The 14,992-nt window shown below is 39.2% G+C and overlaps 1 protein-coding gene across 1 annotated transcript; it reads left to right on the plus strand.

The window, feature by feature from the left end:
- Window positions 1–1,079: 1,079 nt before the first annotated feature.
- On the plus strand, window positions 1,080–11,832 carry LOC104155928 (carbonic anhydrase 5B, mitochondrial-like; the record flags this gene model as incomplete). The annotated part of the gene is made up of 6 exons (XM_009709939.1): window positions 1,080–1,304; window positions 5,333–5,451; window positions 7,207–7,302; window positions 7,475–7,537; window positions 9,411–9,566; window positions 11,498–11,832. Coding segments are annotated over 6 exons (839 nt in total), but the record flags the coding sequence as incomplete, so codon positions are not given.
- Between the last annotated feature and the right edge of the window lie 3,160 nt (window positions 11,833–14,992).

The following is a 14,992-nucleotide window of genomic DNA, read 5'->3' on the forward strand; positions in this document are numbered from 1 at the left end:
CACCAAGTTCAGCCTCCGCTGAGACAGGGAAATGGCAGTAAGGGTCACAGAGAGCTGTGGCGCTTTTGGAGAATGTTCTGCTCGCCCGCCTTTGCCCTAACTGCGTGCGGTCACCTTGCGCAGGCCGATAGTTTGCCCCATGCTGAGGAAAACGAAGGGGAAGGTTGTTTAGCCACATCTCATGTGAGTGGTTTGTTAAAATATTTAATTAATTTTTTCTTTTTTCCCCTTGCAAAAGACCATCACGGTTGTATCTAATGAAGTAGGCAGTAACACGGTACTTCAGAGCCTCTCGGTTTTGGGTTCAGTGGATGGGCAGGGCACAAAAAACCTTTATCTGTGGGTCGTCAGTGTTGGGGGACAGCAGGGTGAACAAGTGTTCCCCATCCACACAGATCTCAGTTCTGTCTTTAAGCAGAATAAAATCCTGTGGAAACTATTAATGCATATGCCCTGCTTGTGCCAGTTTGAGATGCCCAAGTTGCCCCCAAAATTGGCAGTTTGGGATCTTACAAGTGTGGGGATCAGCTGTAGGTTCTGCCTGCATAAAGTAGTCTTGGTCAATATTGGTATGGCTGCTTCAGGAGGACTACACCCTTAGTGGTGCAACCCCTGAGCACACGTAGGCGAAAGACCAACACCTTCAAGAGAGTATTTTTGCTTTCTAGTGGGAATTACCCTGTGCCTGGGACAATCCGACATCAGTTGATGGTGCTGGTGTGTAAGGAAAGCTGAAGTGGTGTGCTGAGACTCTGGCAAAGCTGTAAAACCGTACTCACCTTAAAATCAATTGGCAATAAAAGGAAAACAATTTTCTGGGAAATAAGGGGGCAGAATTTCTTTGAAGAGCATTTTGCTAGTGCAGAAAGGTATCAACATAGTGTTGAGTCAAATTACTGCACTTCCCTGTGTGGCTTTGAGTCATGCAACTGGAATGTTTAGGGGTTTGTTGTTTTTCTTTTTCTACTTTCCTGTGCATCAGCTGACTTGAATTAGCCTTTGGAGCCAATATGCCAAAGCACCTTCTCTTGCCAAAAGGCTCTGAAGTATTTAGTTGGAAGTTCTGTATCGTGCATTAGAGCCTGACTCTCTTCATCATCTTCCAGTGCATCCACTTTGGCAGAGTCCGCTTACAATTCCTGGAGGCACCCGGCAGTCTCCTATCAATATCCAGTGGAGAGATAGTGTTTACGACCCCTTTCTGAAGCCTCTGAAAGTCAGCTACGACCCAACAACATGTCTTCACATCTGGAACAATGGATATTCATTCCTGGTTGAGTTTGATGATTCTACGGATAGATCAAGTAAGCAAGCAAAACTCAGAAAAATCTATTTAATATCTTACTAATGCTTAGAAAGGAGAAATATTTGCATGATGTAAAACCTCAGGACAAATGTTGAAAGTGAATGTACAGTGAAAGAATGCTTCAGCTAAATGTGGATTTACAGTGATGGGAACTGTAATGCAGAAGTTCTAGGTAGGCCTCACTTTTACTATGTATTTGTTACATGCACATCATGCACAAATCCTCTGTTGTAGATTGAAACTTACTCTTTTTGCACAAGCCTTAATGCCCTGCCTTTTGATTAGGTCTTGTAATAACACAACTTTGTCTACATCAGTCAGTCTTCAGTCATACGTATATGTATCTACTTAATTTTAAATGAGTTTCCATCATTACACTTTATTAATCCGCCACTTACCTCTTTTGCGGTGTTAGCAGATATATTTAATGCATTTAAAATAATCGGCAGCAAAATGACTTTCAGTTGGAAAGCATACATACTTACCTCAATAAGCTTTTGGAGAATTAAATAATACTGAGCTGCTACTGTAGGGAGCAGGTGCACATGTTCCTGTTGTTTTAGTGTAAGCAGGCGTCAGTGCATGCAAAATCAAATTATGCATTCCAGCAATTTAATGTGAATAAGCACTCTGACCTGAGCAGCTAAGTCTTTTTTTAATTGCTCAATAAAGTGACTTAAAATCAAGATACTGCTACCAAATTCCAGATTTTCTGTCCGTTGTTCCTTTTAAAAGTTGACTTTGCCAAAGGATATTGATGGTGCCTATAAAGAAGATATTTCGTAAAGGTAGGTGAACTGACAGCAGATGGTCAGGGATGTTGTGAAGCACATGATTCATGTTGGTTACTCAACTTCTCCTGGAGGGAAAAATTGAGGGACCCTGGGCAAGTTTGAACCTGTTTGGTTAGAGTAATTTATGTTTAAGGTGACTGCTTACCATGAGAGATGCTAGAACTCTGTAAGGGATTAGAAATGCTCTTGGGAAGGTGGCTTTCAGCACGCTAATAAAGAAGTGCTTTGTCTCTGCAATACCAGTGTTTTTGGTTGATGTTTGGAAAGAGGCTGATAAAACAATGTAGCAAGAATGGCAGTGGTGGAATGCGTGGAGCTTTCAGGGGCTTGTGTGACCTTTGGGTTTTTTTATTATTTTATTGTTTATAGCTGTTCACCCAGAATGTTAGTTTCCAGCCAGGGAATATTCTTGCCCTTGTTCTTTTGAGCACTAGAATATGTAACGAAGAAACCAAGTAGTGCCCTTCCGTTTTTACAGTACAAACTGCTGTTGTGTTAGTGAGGTGGGGTTAGAGGGGAGACTAAGATGGAGACATCGCTTGTTAGCTGATCAGTGTTTTGAACTTACTAACATTAGATTAGTTTTGCTTTTAATTTGACAGTCTTTTACTTTATACAGCCATACCCTGCTATCTGTTGAGGATGCGTTCCTGAAAAGTGTAATTGTGTGCAGTTCAATGGATAACAGTCTCTTTTTTTTCTGCAAGAATTGATGTAATGGAGGGGAATTGCCTGCAGGAGGTTAAGAATATACAACATTTAAATACACAGGGATGGTTTTTGTGACATAGAGGCAAGCATGGAATCATCAGGACTGTCAATTAGAGGGTGCTGCCCTTTCAGAGGCTGGCTATTCAGAGCACATCACGGCTCTGAAAGATCTTACCCGCTTCATCTGTAAGAATGAACACTTGACGTAAATCTTTAAGAGTGTTCTTGCTGCCTTTTTCTGGATGGCTGCCTTTTCATCATCATCATCTTCCTCAAATGAATTAAAGTCAATGAAGGGTGATGACGGCTAATGGAGGGTGGCATTAAACTAACGGTGACAGGACTCCAAAACGAAAGACTGAGAAACAACAGATCACGGGATGTTGCTGTATAAATGGCCAATTTTTCAAATGCCTGCCTCTCTCCTCCACTTTTTTCTCTTTACTGTTGCTATTTCTGATTTTTCTTCCTGCCAGCTTCTGTCTAACAGTAATAGAAATCCAGAGAAGGAAGCTTATGAATAAACAAAAAAAGCAACAAAACTGAAACAGAAGATGAGACGGACAAAATTAAATGTACATCCAGGATAGATAAAAATGACCACCTCCTGAGATGAGACAAAACGAGACTTGGGCAAAAGATGAAGGTAGTGCTGCCACGGGGTGTTTGCTTATGAGCAGAGCGGAAGGATGAAGAAGAGGGTGTGGGGAAGGTGTGTACAGAACGTGGTCCTGTCTGTGTGCATGAATGCCATCTGCTGCAGGGAAATGAGACTGAAATGGAACTAGGGCTACAATAAAAACTGATGTGATTCTTTTCCCTGGTTGTTGTTAGAGTTCCTTTAAACTTCTATTTTGTTTTGAAATTATCAAGACTGGTAAATTGAGAGGAAATGAAATGGCAAAAATGCTTGTAAAGGGACTGTAAGTACCTGTTTGTTTCCTGTCACTTTCTAGTGTCCACTATAGGAACCCGATTTTCTGCATGTGAGTGCCTGTGCCTAACTTTACTCGTGAGGCAAACATTCAGGTGAATGTGATTATTAACATGAGTGTAGTCACTTGTGGGTTTGCGTCATCACATAATCAGGAGTGGATAGTGTTAGAGCACAGAAACTTTAATTCTGAAAGACTTGGCGATGTGGGCCACATCTTCCTCCCATCCCTGAAAGTTATCTTTCTCTGTCATGATTTTTTTTAGTGATGGTCAGTATTGCATTTATGCTAAGAGCTCAGCAGCAGTGGATGAAATTAATTAAATGTCAATTTGCATAGCTTGTTTTAGCTTGCTTTTTATCAAAAGCAGGCCTATCTAGTTAGCATTTCAAAACTGCTGTCTGGCTTTCAGGAAAAAAAAAAAAAACAAAACAAGAAAAGCTCTTAATGCCTCTCATTGTTTTCTCCTTAGCATTAAAGTGATTAACTTCTTTTCTGAAGTAGTGTTGGGATTATGTACTTTTATAAAGTGGTTTGCTATAAAATTTAACCATGACATACAGTTAGGTAAAAATCAGCAAATAGGTCTCTACAGCTACATATTTGTTGTTAGCCCTTTGGAAGTAATTATGGTCTCTCATTTACCAGATGCTGTGATATAATAACTAGCAAGAAGACTTTGCAGGATGATCCTGGTTCAATTAGGAGGAAATCAGTAAAACCAAATAGTATGTGGAAAACAAGGCATGGACTTTTTCATTCATGTATTTCCGAAATGATGAGAGGCCTTCTGAAATCAGGAGAGCAGGCTGAATGTTTACCTTTATTCATGGCTGAAAGGTGCATTCAAGCTTCCAGAAACTCAGAATCTTGCCTATAGGCAGGCTGTATGTTCAGATACTTTGTGGAGTGTAGCTTGAACAGGTTACAGTAGGCACAATATTAGCATATTTCTGGCAGTGCAGGAAATCTTTTAACGTTGGTTATGCAGTCTGAAAGCTGCATTGAAGCAGAATAGTATGTTTGGATTTTTGTAACTTGAAAAAAGCAGATTTGAATATTTGACACAATGTACTGATGTTTCTGACAAAATTGGGGTTTTGAAGTCTTGTATTGTCATGGGAGACTTCAATATTTTTCATAGAGAGTGAGGCTTTGCTGGGATGTCATTTAATAGATGTATTCATTGCTTTGTCATTATACATGTTTCTTCTGGTAAGGCAGTTCTCATATGCCTGCTCGAAGAGAAGAGTATAGAATGTAACATGTCATCACCATGACTCTACCAAACTTGATGTGAGTTGGAAAAAAATAATCCCTTGAGGGGAGATGGATGAGGAGACTATTTAGCTTATCTTCAATTTGATACAGTTGATTCAGACTGCAGGGAAAAATAGTGATGTGTTCGCTTGAACAATTTTGTCATAGCAAAATAAAGTGTAAAAGTAGCCAAGCAATAGGGGACTGTTTTCAGTTAAGGTAGTTGCTGGGCAAATTTATTTCAAGAAGGATCTTGCTGCATTACTTGTCTGGACAATTCTAAATCATGTTTATGAATATGTGTGTCTTGTCTGTTTTTTTTTTAGTAATTGTTGGAGGTCCCTTGGAAAACCAATACAGGCTAAAGCAGTTCCACTTCCATTGGGGAGCTATAAACGAGTGGGGTTCAGAGCACACAGTTGACAGTAAATTTTACCCAGCAGAGGTATGAGATAAAATACTGAACAATGCAAATACCTGTGGAGACTGGAGGCTTGGTCTCAGGCTGTCTGCACCTATACTGCATGCTAGAAAAGTCCCAATTTGAAGAATTGCAGCTTACTGTTAATGATCAGACCTGGTAGGTGCTGCAGCTCATCTACCATTTTATTAGTAAGTTCATATTCACTGTGTTTTCTGGAGAAGAACACAGTCTTAAAATTGAACATTGGCCTCATTACTGAACGTTTCAGTAATATTTTCTTCTCCCTGAATGTCCCCAGGGGTAGCTGCCAAGCAAGCCAATGGCAGGCAGCAAGGTATCGTTGCTGTTCCAGCTCTGTCTGGATGGAGTGGCATAACTCTGCTTGTCCTTCCCCCTTTTAAAAGGGGAAAGGGTGAGACAGAAAGCAGACTGAGGGCACAGCCAGGTCTTCATGAACTCCCAGGTCCCAGCTAATGTGGTGCAGATCAGGTGGACAGCAAATATTGAGGTAAATGTGCAAGCTTGGATCTCAATTAAAAAAAAATTAAGTGCTTTACTTTTAGCTTAACTGCAGCTCAGGAGTTCACAGGAGGTGTAGGATCCGTTTTCTTAGGGGAACAATGCATGCGCTGTATCTCAGCTGCTCTGTCTAGTGGACCTTGAAATCTCCCAATCCTTACTGCTTTAAAATCACTTTATTATTACTAAGTGCCATCAGAGTCACAAAGCACATACTAAATACTCTTTAAAAAATATTTAAAGAGAAAATGGAAGACTGTTTAATTCTCACACCCATACCTGTAACTCAAGAAGCCTGGTCCTGCTTATCTTATGTATGACAACTGTCTTGTTTATGTGACCCCAGAGCGTTGGCTAATATTAGAAAGTTTATTCCAGTTACCAACAATTGTTTGTGTGTTTCTTAAGTTGTCAGAATAATGTACAGCAGAGTTGTATGGTAATATAGTGATTATTGTGATCACTTTATTTTCTGTTTTCAACTCTTAAGCAATTATTAAAGTAGCAAAACTTTTGTGATTAAGTCACTACTAAGGCAGAGAGACTGTCAATAAAAAGGATGGAGCCAATGGGAAAAAATATAGATTAAGTTGCTCAGAGGAAAATATGACAGGTATAAACACAGTTACATGCAAAAGATGGACAGTTTGAAAAATGATTATTGCTTGATTTTGTGAAGATGTTTATCTCCTGTTAATGTATTCATAATGATGCCTGTCAGGGTGGCAAGATATTATTAACAGCAAGACTGTATGACTGAGTTTTGCGGCTGGGGCTGACTATCTAGTTAATACACAAAACCCCTCAACGGAATGCTCGTATTGGACTGTAAGCAATGCAGAGGGAGCTTATGTTATATGCAGAAGAATGTTCCTTAGCAGAATAGCATGCTCTTTGTCCTCTTGTGAGATGGAAGAGCCCTTCAGTTCCAGGTATACTAAGCTGCTTCTGTGCCTTTAACTAGCATTCCTGTAATCAGTCTCCCACAGACAAAATCCCTTTCATATGTGTGAAATGCAGTTTATGGGTCTTTAGCTATTGTTTAAAAAAGGCCAAAAAAAAAAAAAAAAGGGAAGTACCATTATTTTCCAATAACATTTTGGTCCTTATTTTTGTGGTAAGTGATTTTTGAGGTAGCAGACACTGCAGGGTCTCAAATTGCCAAGGCCCAAATGTAGCAAAGATCAAAAGTCAAGTTTCTTGATATCATTGATGTGCTCAGTGCATGTGTTGATTTCTCATTCATTTATATTTCAGTTGCATTTAGTTCACTGGAATGCTGTTGTGTACCCAACTTTTGAAGAAGCTGTAATGGAAGGTAACGGCTTGGCTGTTATTGGAGTGTTTTTAAAGGTAATTTCATATTGTGTAATAAGCTGTAATGATGCCTCTTTATTTTCATTTTGTTAAAACTGATTTAGGACAACATAATTCTAGATTGTTATTGTTGTTTTAAAAAAAATACCAATTAAGGTAGATATGTAGAATGTCACCTTAATGATTCTCTCCTACATGTCTTCTGCAGATAGGAGCACATCATGAAGGGCTGCAGACACTGGTTGATGCCTTGCCGGCAGTTAAACACAAAGTAAGTATTTTTAAGTGTCCCACCAGTTATCGCTCAGCATAGCTAATGCAGTCATTCGACGTGAAGAATACTTTGAGAATAGCAAAACACTGATAAATACTTTCTCCCTGAAATGTCAGTCAGGGGCCTGATGGACACCTTGGGTGAATTGTTGATTATGCTGGTGGCAGGGGGAAGCTAATTTTTAAGGAGAAATTGTATAGTTTAAGCTTTCCAAACCTCGAGGTCTAAGAAATGATGCTATTGAGATTGTATCCCCTTAGAAGGGCATATACATGTTTAAGGCTTGCCCTCACTGAAGCCTGCCCTTCCTCTTCTAAGAAAACAGATGCCACTGGATTAGTTTTCATATGTTGTTTAACTGGAAGGAACTTTCTGTGCTGTGTAAAGTGGTAGTTTATTTCTTGTGGAATGAAGGCTTTCTGATTTTTGTCAGATCTTTGAGGAGGAGATTGTTTGCTTTTTTATAAACACTAAATTTTCTACTAGGGAATGGGACTCTTTCTTCATAGCTGATTTCTGACTTTTGCCGGGAGAGGGAGTGCTGCATCTCTGATAGCGCTCAGAAACAGCTCGTGCTCCTCCAGGTGCCCGTTCCTTTTTTGAAGTGCACACAAAAAATACACATCAAGAATTTTGTCAGGTTGTAAGCACATGTAGTTGAAGTCACTGTGGCGTTATTTATCACAGTAAGGGTTTTTTTTATCCAAATAAAACAAATATTTATGGCAGTGCAGTGAAAATTCTGTCAGATAAATACCAAACAACTCAGTTCAGTGCCAAAAGCCCTACAAAAAATCTGTGACTATACATCCGTTATGAGAATATAATGGTTTACAGCATAAGAATTTGAAAGAAACTAAAGTCAAGGGTTTTTTTCTTTAAAAAAAAAAAAAGGTAGTATCAAACGTAAGGCTCATCAGGATGCATGTGGGCTGCTCTGAAAGGGATTTTATTTCCAAAGGTTGTTGGTCACCCAGCAACTCATCAGCACTTGGTTTAAAACATTTGAAAACCTGTGTTGCCTTACCAGCATTATCACCGACTTAAGCACCAAACCCTGAGGAGCATCGCCCTGGTGAGGAGGAAGGTCAGATAATACCTATTCTGATGTCCTTGCACCTTCCTCTCTCACTTGAAGGGTGAAAGCTGCCATCTAGAATCTCCTGCCCAACTCCATATTTTTGAAAAATCTGTTGATGTAATGTTTCTCATTCTCAGTGGGGAACTGATAAAGCCTGTCTAAGCAAAAACAGGATCTTCCTTTCCTGCATTGCCAGTACATCCTGGAAATACCCCAGGAGTAAAATATTTGTGTAGGAAATCATGGGCTCTGAAGCTCCTGCATGCTATCTGGTATCTCACTTGTGGGAGTGCACGTTCTGGAGACATGAATACTTGATATGATTTAAATGAAACTTTAGTCCTCTTCCGTCTCCCAGCTGCCTAAAATCACATGGTGAAAATTAAAAGCGCTATTGTTTGCTTGTGTATCTGGCAGAGCTACCTGAACTTACTCCACCACTTAGCCTTTCTGTTTGCTTCTAGCTCTCACAAAGACATAGTCAGTTGCTCCTTCACACTCCTTGTTTCTTTCTTCCGCGCTGAATTCCTAGTGGCTTGTGAGGATGACAGAAATATTTAAATTTTGTCTACTCACTAGCTGCCTCTTATGTTTCAAAGCCACTTTACCAATTTTGTACAAGTTTATGGGGTTTTAAATTATTATTTTATGTAGATAATTATTAATATTCACAATACCTGATTTTGCATATGCATACATAACACATACAGCATTTAATCTTATTGTTAAGATCTTTTTTAATACAATACAAAATACAATTTTTAAAACCAATTTTTTTCTGGGATTTAGGACACTGTTATCGAGTTTGACGTCTTTGATCCCTCCTGTTTGATACCATCATGCCCTGATTATTGGACCTACGCGGGCTCTTTGACTACTCCCCCACTTACCGAATCAGTCACATGGATTATTAAGAAGAAACCCATAGAGGTTGATGAGAATCAGGTAAATCTCATGCTTATGTTTCAAATCATACCATGCTGGTTTGGCTGCCTGCTGCCATGGAGGGGAAGATGCACAGAAGTAGTTGCTTACCAGTACCACTAATTCTCTGTGAATATACAGAGATCAGTGACTGCTTTCACACCAGTATATGGGGAGGAATCCTGATGTTAACAACCGCTAATATTGAAAGACTTAAGACGTCTTCAGTAAACAGTTAAAGATGCTTCTCCAGCTCTCTGATAGTTTTATCTTGATCTGTGATAAACAATGCCTTATGCTGGAATCTGCCCCTTGAAAACTTCTAAGGTTATTTACTGGAACACTACATAATTTTGCTCTCCTTACCAGGATGCAGCCCTTTTTGTGGTATGGAAGGAGGAGAAGGGGCAGGTTTATGAAATTCCAAACTCTGACCTTTTGTGCATATTCTTGATAGCCACATGCATTTGCACAGAAATCTTGCAGAGACTGAGGGCTCAGCCTCTGTTCTTCCCTTGGGCGGACTCTGAAGGTACAGAAGGGATGGTGGGTGACTCCGAGTCCTTGACATGCCATTCTGATGGCAAGAGACAGTGAGTCCCCACTGGGTTTTCTCCTTTGCCTTTGTAGGCATGTTTATATTTGGCTGTACTGTCCTTGAATTCTTTTTTTGTTTGTTTGTTTCCCCCCTTTAAAAAGGACAGACAAACGAAGGTTTTGGCAAATGTCTGTATCTCAGAAGTTATGTCAAGTGAAGGAGTTCATGGTCAACCCTAACTTGTCACCATGTGCCCTCTACTGCTTGTAATTTTAGTACTTCATGTTTCAATGTGATGTTATTCTTTGGTATGAACTAGATGGAGGGACAAGTAGAAAATGGTCAGAAGGAGGACTCACTGGAATTGTACTACAGTTGTGCTTTTTGTTGGAGGTTTTCAGGATTTTTTTGGTCTATTCAAAGAAGTGGAGTACTTTGAGGGGCATTAAAGCATAGAACAAGTCTTGGAGATTGTTGCAAAGCAAGTAAAAATGAACAACCCCAAAAAATCTGCCATTTTTTTCATGGTTCAAGAGGCGCTGGAAGTTATTTGTGCATTGTCCCTGTTATTTGAGGCTTTGATTAATAATGGAAGTGTGAGTTCAATGACATGAGGCAAAATATTTTCTGATTTTTAATACAACTTTTGCATAGAGCTAGTCCATCTAGAAAGTCGTGCTCCAAACAAACACTAACTCTGAAGAATAGGCATGTATGTGATCTTAATGTTTTAGTTTACATAAAGGAACAGGACGGGAAGAACTGAAGATTGTTAGCAGAGCTGAGAGAACTGACTACATAGTATATCGTTCTTCTTTTCAGCTGAAACTTTTTTTTTCTTTTTTCTTGGCTCTTCTTCACTCTCATTCTTTTATGGCATAGAAAGGCTCATCGTTTGCTTAACATTGTAATGCCCTTGTGAGCGTTAAAAGCTGATCTGTTGCAGACTTTATTTTAATCGCCAGTTATAAACAACTGAGAACAACTACTATGTAGGTTGTTGCTTGTTGAGGTTCCCTCTTTTCTGAGTGCCAGTGTATGCACATCTGTATAAGATAACTGAACTCCAGGAAGGATGTAAACTAAGAAGTTTGGAGAGGTTTATTTAAAGATGGCACATGTTCCAGTATTTGAATGGGAATGGGTTCCGTCTCAGACATGCTACGTTTGAGATTTGATTTGCCTAAAGGTAGCAGATAACTGTCAATTCATCTTCTGCATTGATAGAGATGATGATGTAATCTTTATCAGCGGGTGACAAAGAAGTGCCAGAAGTTTATGCTAAATTTCTCAGAATGCACATGTAATAGTACCTTTGATTTTTTTTCCCAAGCATGAATAAATGTGTTTTGTCATGAACTCCAATAATTCTCCAGTTAGTAAAGTCACAAAACTGGACGTTTCTCATTCTCAGCTGGAGGCATTTCGGATGCTGCTCTTTACTTCAGATGGTGAAGAAGAAAAGAGAATGGTAGACAACTTTCGCCCTCTTCAGCCATTAATGAACCGAACCGTCCGTTCATCCTTCCAAAGCAGGCATCTCTTGAATACTGAAGTACAGCCCAAGGACCATGTTGAGCAGATCAGGCCATAGATGGCCCATGAAATGTCAGTCCAGACTGCAATACCTGGATATTACTGACGTCATTTTAAAATTATTTTTCCTTTTCCTGCAGTGTGTGTATGCCGTACAGTTTCATAGCCAGCTAGTTTGAGTTTTCCTAAGTGCCGTTGGACCTCCAGTAGAGAAGCTGTGGGGTTTTTTTAGTTTTGCTTTTTTTAAGAAGTAAATATTAACCCCTGACAAGTTAACTTGCTTTAAAGCAGGGATCAATAAGAAATTATTTTGACAGTTAAAGGAAAAATAAGGGCAGGAGATCTCTTCCCCTGCATCTTTTCTGAATTGTTCTGTCTCTTTCAGTGACTTGCGTGAATTAATAATCCCAACTAAAAACGTTGGGAAGCAGGAAGTGTGAAGTATTAATACTAATGACGTCCTTTTGTGGAACTGTTTCAGAGGTTTGGGAGGAGAACTAGCTTCTCTTGTCACATATACAGTGACATTTTATCTTCTTCCTATTTCCTTGGTGCTTAGGTTGACAAGAGGAGAAGGAAAAAAAATGACTTCTAGAATCTAGCCTCTTTCCTTTCTATTAACTGCATCATCCATGTTTGATACAGATGCCACAGAATGTCCACTGTATCTAGACCACAAGTCAGAAGACTTTTTCTAAAACTTTATAACAAATGTAGAAGCTTTTAGCTTTGGTAGCTTTTACTTTTCTGTGGCAGTAATGTACCAGGAGAAGAGAGCAGAAGAGATTTCACCAGTATCTCAAGATTGGCAAGAGCAGCAAATGAAGCGAAAATGTCCAATTGATCACAGGAAACTGATCATATCAAAGGAAAGCAAAAGTAGATAAGCCCCAGCTGACCCTCCCAAGGGGATCTGGGGCACTGGGAATCAGTTTCTGAAACCCAATCCAGTGCTAGGAGAGTATGGACAAAATGCAGCATTCAGATATTTGAAAGATTTTTTTTTTTTTTCCCCCCTCAGTAACTCACAGAGCACTAGTGCACTCTCTTCAAAGTTTTGTCTTAAGATGTACTTTTCTTGGAGTTATCTAGCTTCAGGACAACTAGGGACCAGATTGTATTTATGGCACATTATGGTAACAAAGTTAAGTGATGGCCAAAATTTATTTGTGGACCAGGCAAAATTGTTGTGTAAGCTGCCAGCTGTGGAGCCTTATCCTAGAGTTACGGTCCAATTGCCACAAGTATTATCTACCTCTGAAGCATACTATTACTAGCCGTAGCCGAGCCGAGCACCTTTCTCACTGGCTTTTTATGCTTTACTCTATTTAACAGTATGCCTGTGCATGAAATTCATGTACCAAATGTATGGTCAGATTTTGTGATGAGGAGCAGGTCCATCTGTAAACTCATGATGTGATCTTGATTGATTGTATTTGAGGAGTCTTCTTGGAGAACAGATGTTACTTGGTCTGCTTCTGCCAGTAAGCAAAGTCGCTGGTTCCTGGTGTGATTCAGCACAAGTGAAGCCAGGACATTAGCTGGTCAATACTAAGTTCAGAACTTCAGAATCGATACTTTTTTTTTTAAGTCCCAGCGTTCAGTTTAAAAGCACTTTAACACTTTTTAGTGTGACCCTGATGACTTTAAGGCTTTTGAATATTCTTGATTAACCAATTAAGTGCCTAGGTCGTGCCTTTGCTTCCTTAATAGCTCTACCTCAGGCTGTTATTTGCAACAGTTGTACCTTTCTCCCTTGGGAATTTGAAGTGTGGCCACTTAATCTTAGAGTGACTCTGCAGGGTAAATGTAAGAAAATGTCTCTTCTATCCCAGTGTAGTATAATTATTTTTACTGTGTAGTATATTCAGCATGGCAGTATGTATGTTCAGGTTCATTACCCCTCCCGCACCCTTACTGTTCTGTTGAACCTTACCATCTTGGCTGAACTCTGTAGAACTATACCATCTATACCATCTCAGTTGAACTATAGTCTTTGGCATCATCAGACAGGCTTTTTACTGTGTTCCTGGTCTGCAGAATCACATCAGTGATGGTTTTGCCAGAGAATGATAGGTTCCAAAATAATTCTGGAAGGGATATCTACAGTTCCAGCAATAGGAAAAGAATTCTTTTACTTTCTACCTGAATGTACGTGATCTTGTCATTGTTAAGCTTGAGGTTTTTGTTCAGTGCTGCTATTGCAAACACTTTTCTGAGGAGGACCACATAGAAAGATGGCAGTGATTCAGAACTGGCGTATATCTTGTCTATCTTTGGGATTTTTTGCTACTCATTATTAGCAATTAGGAAGAACTGTGCTATAAAGACATCTTAATGTTGACTGCACATTTAAAAATACAGGTGACTCAACAGTACTAAGCTAGCTATAGGTAGCCCGCATCAATATCCCTATCATACGTGAATGGTCTTTTAAAAAGCTTCATGCAATTGCTCAGAGGCTTGCTTTTTTTTTTTTTTGAGTTGGCTTGCTAATTTTCACCAAGTTTTTGTGTACCTCTGATCCACGGAGCTTGCTTCGCTACTTAATATAGCTATCCTAGCATATGCAAATACAAAATCTATATTTTGTTCTTAGGGAGCTCCTGTGGTGTAAATGTTTAATCTTCAGATGCTTCATAATGCTGTAGTATGCTTGTACCCAATTGAGTTCTCAATGGTTAGGTTTGTTCCACTGAAACAAATTTTATTCCTAGATGTGTAAATCTCTTCTTAACATGCTCACTACCATGCATCCATCACAGATGATGTTGAATATTGTATTTTCAGTGATCTATTTAAAATCCTCATAGAGATTCACCTTGTTCAAGTATTGTCATGGATGTTTTGTTAGACAATAGGTGTATTATCCAGTCATGCAGTTAATAAGCTATACTCCATACATCTTTAGATAAAATCACATCTAAGTATACTGACATAAAAGTAATCAATTTTAATTTCAGCACTGATTGTTTCAAATATCTGGAAACAGGGTCAACATAGAAAGAATTAACTCTACTGTGCTACAAAAATAAGTTTTACAGGGATTTTCTGTTACAGTTATTTTGCTGGCTTTTGAGTCTTGCACTTACATGTTAGTGTTTTAGCATCTCTGGTTATGGTAGGCAGTATCTCAGTTGCAGGGCGGATTGTAGCTGAAATTAGCGGTCGGAAATTAACAGGGTTTTTGTGGTTTGGGGGGTTTTTTAACTTTTATGTTACAATGACTGTGTTGGCCTTGCAAAAGCTAACTTCAAGAAAAATTATTCTGTGTGTCTGCACATGTATGTAAAACAGGAGATGGATATAATTCTTTTGCCTTATTCTTTCAGTTGCATGGCGGAAAAACAATTTGATTTGATTGTCGGACTAG

This window comes from Cariama cristata, unplaced genomic scaffold (genome assembly GCF_000690535.1).
Source record: "Cariama cristata isolate BGI_N322 unplaced genomic scaffold, ASM69053v1 scaffold22771, whole genome shotgun sequence".
NCBI lineage: Eukaryota > Metazoa > Chordata > Aves > Cariamiformes > Cariamidae > Cariama > Cariama cristata.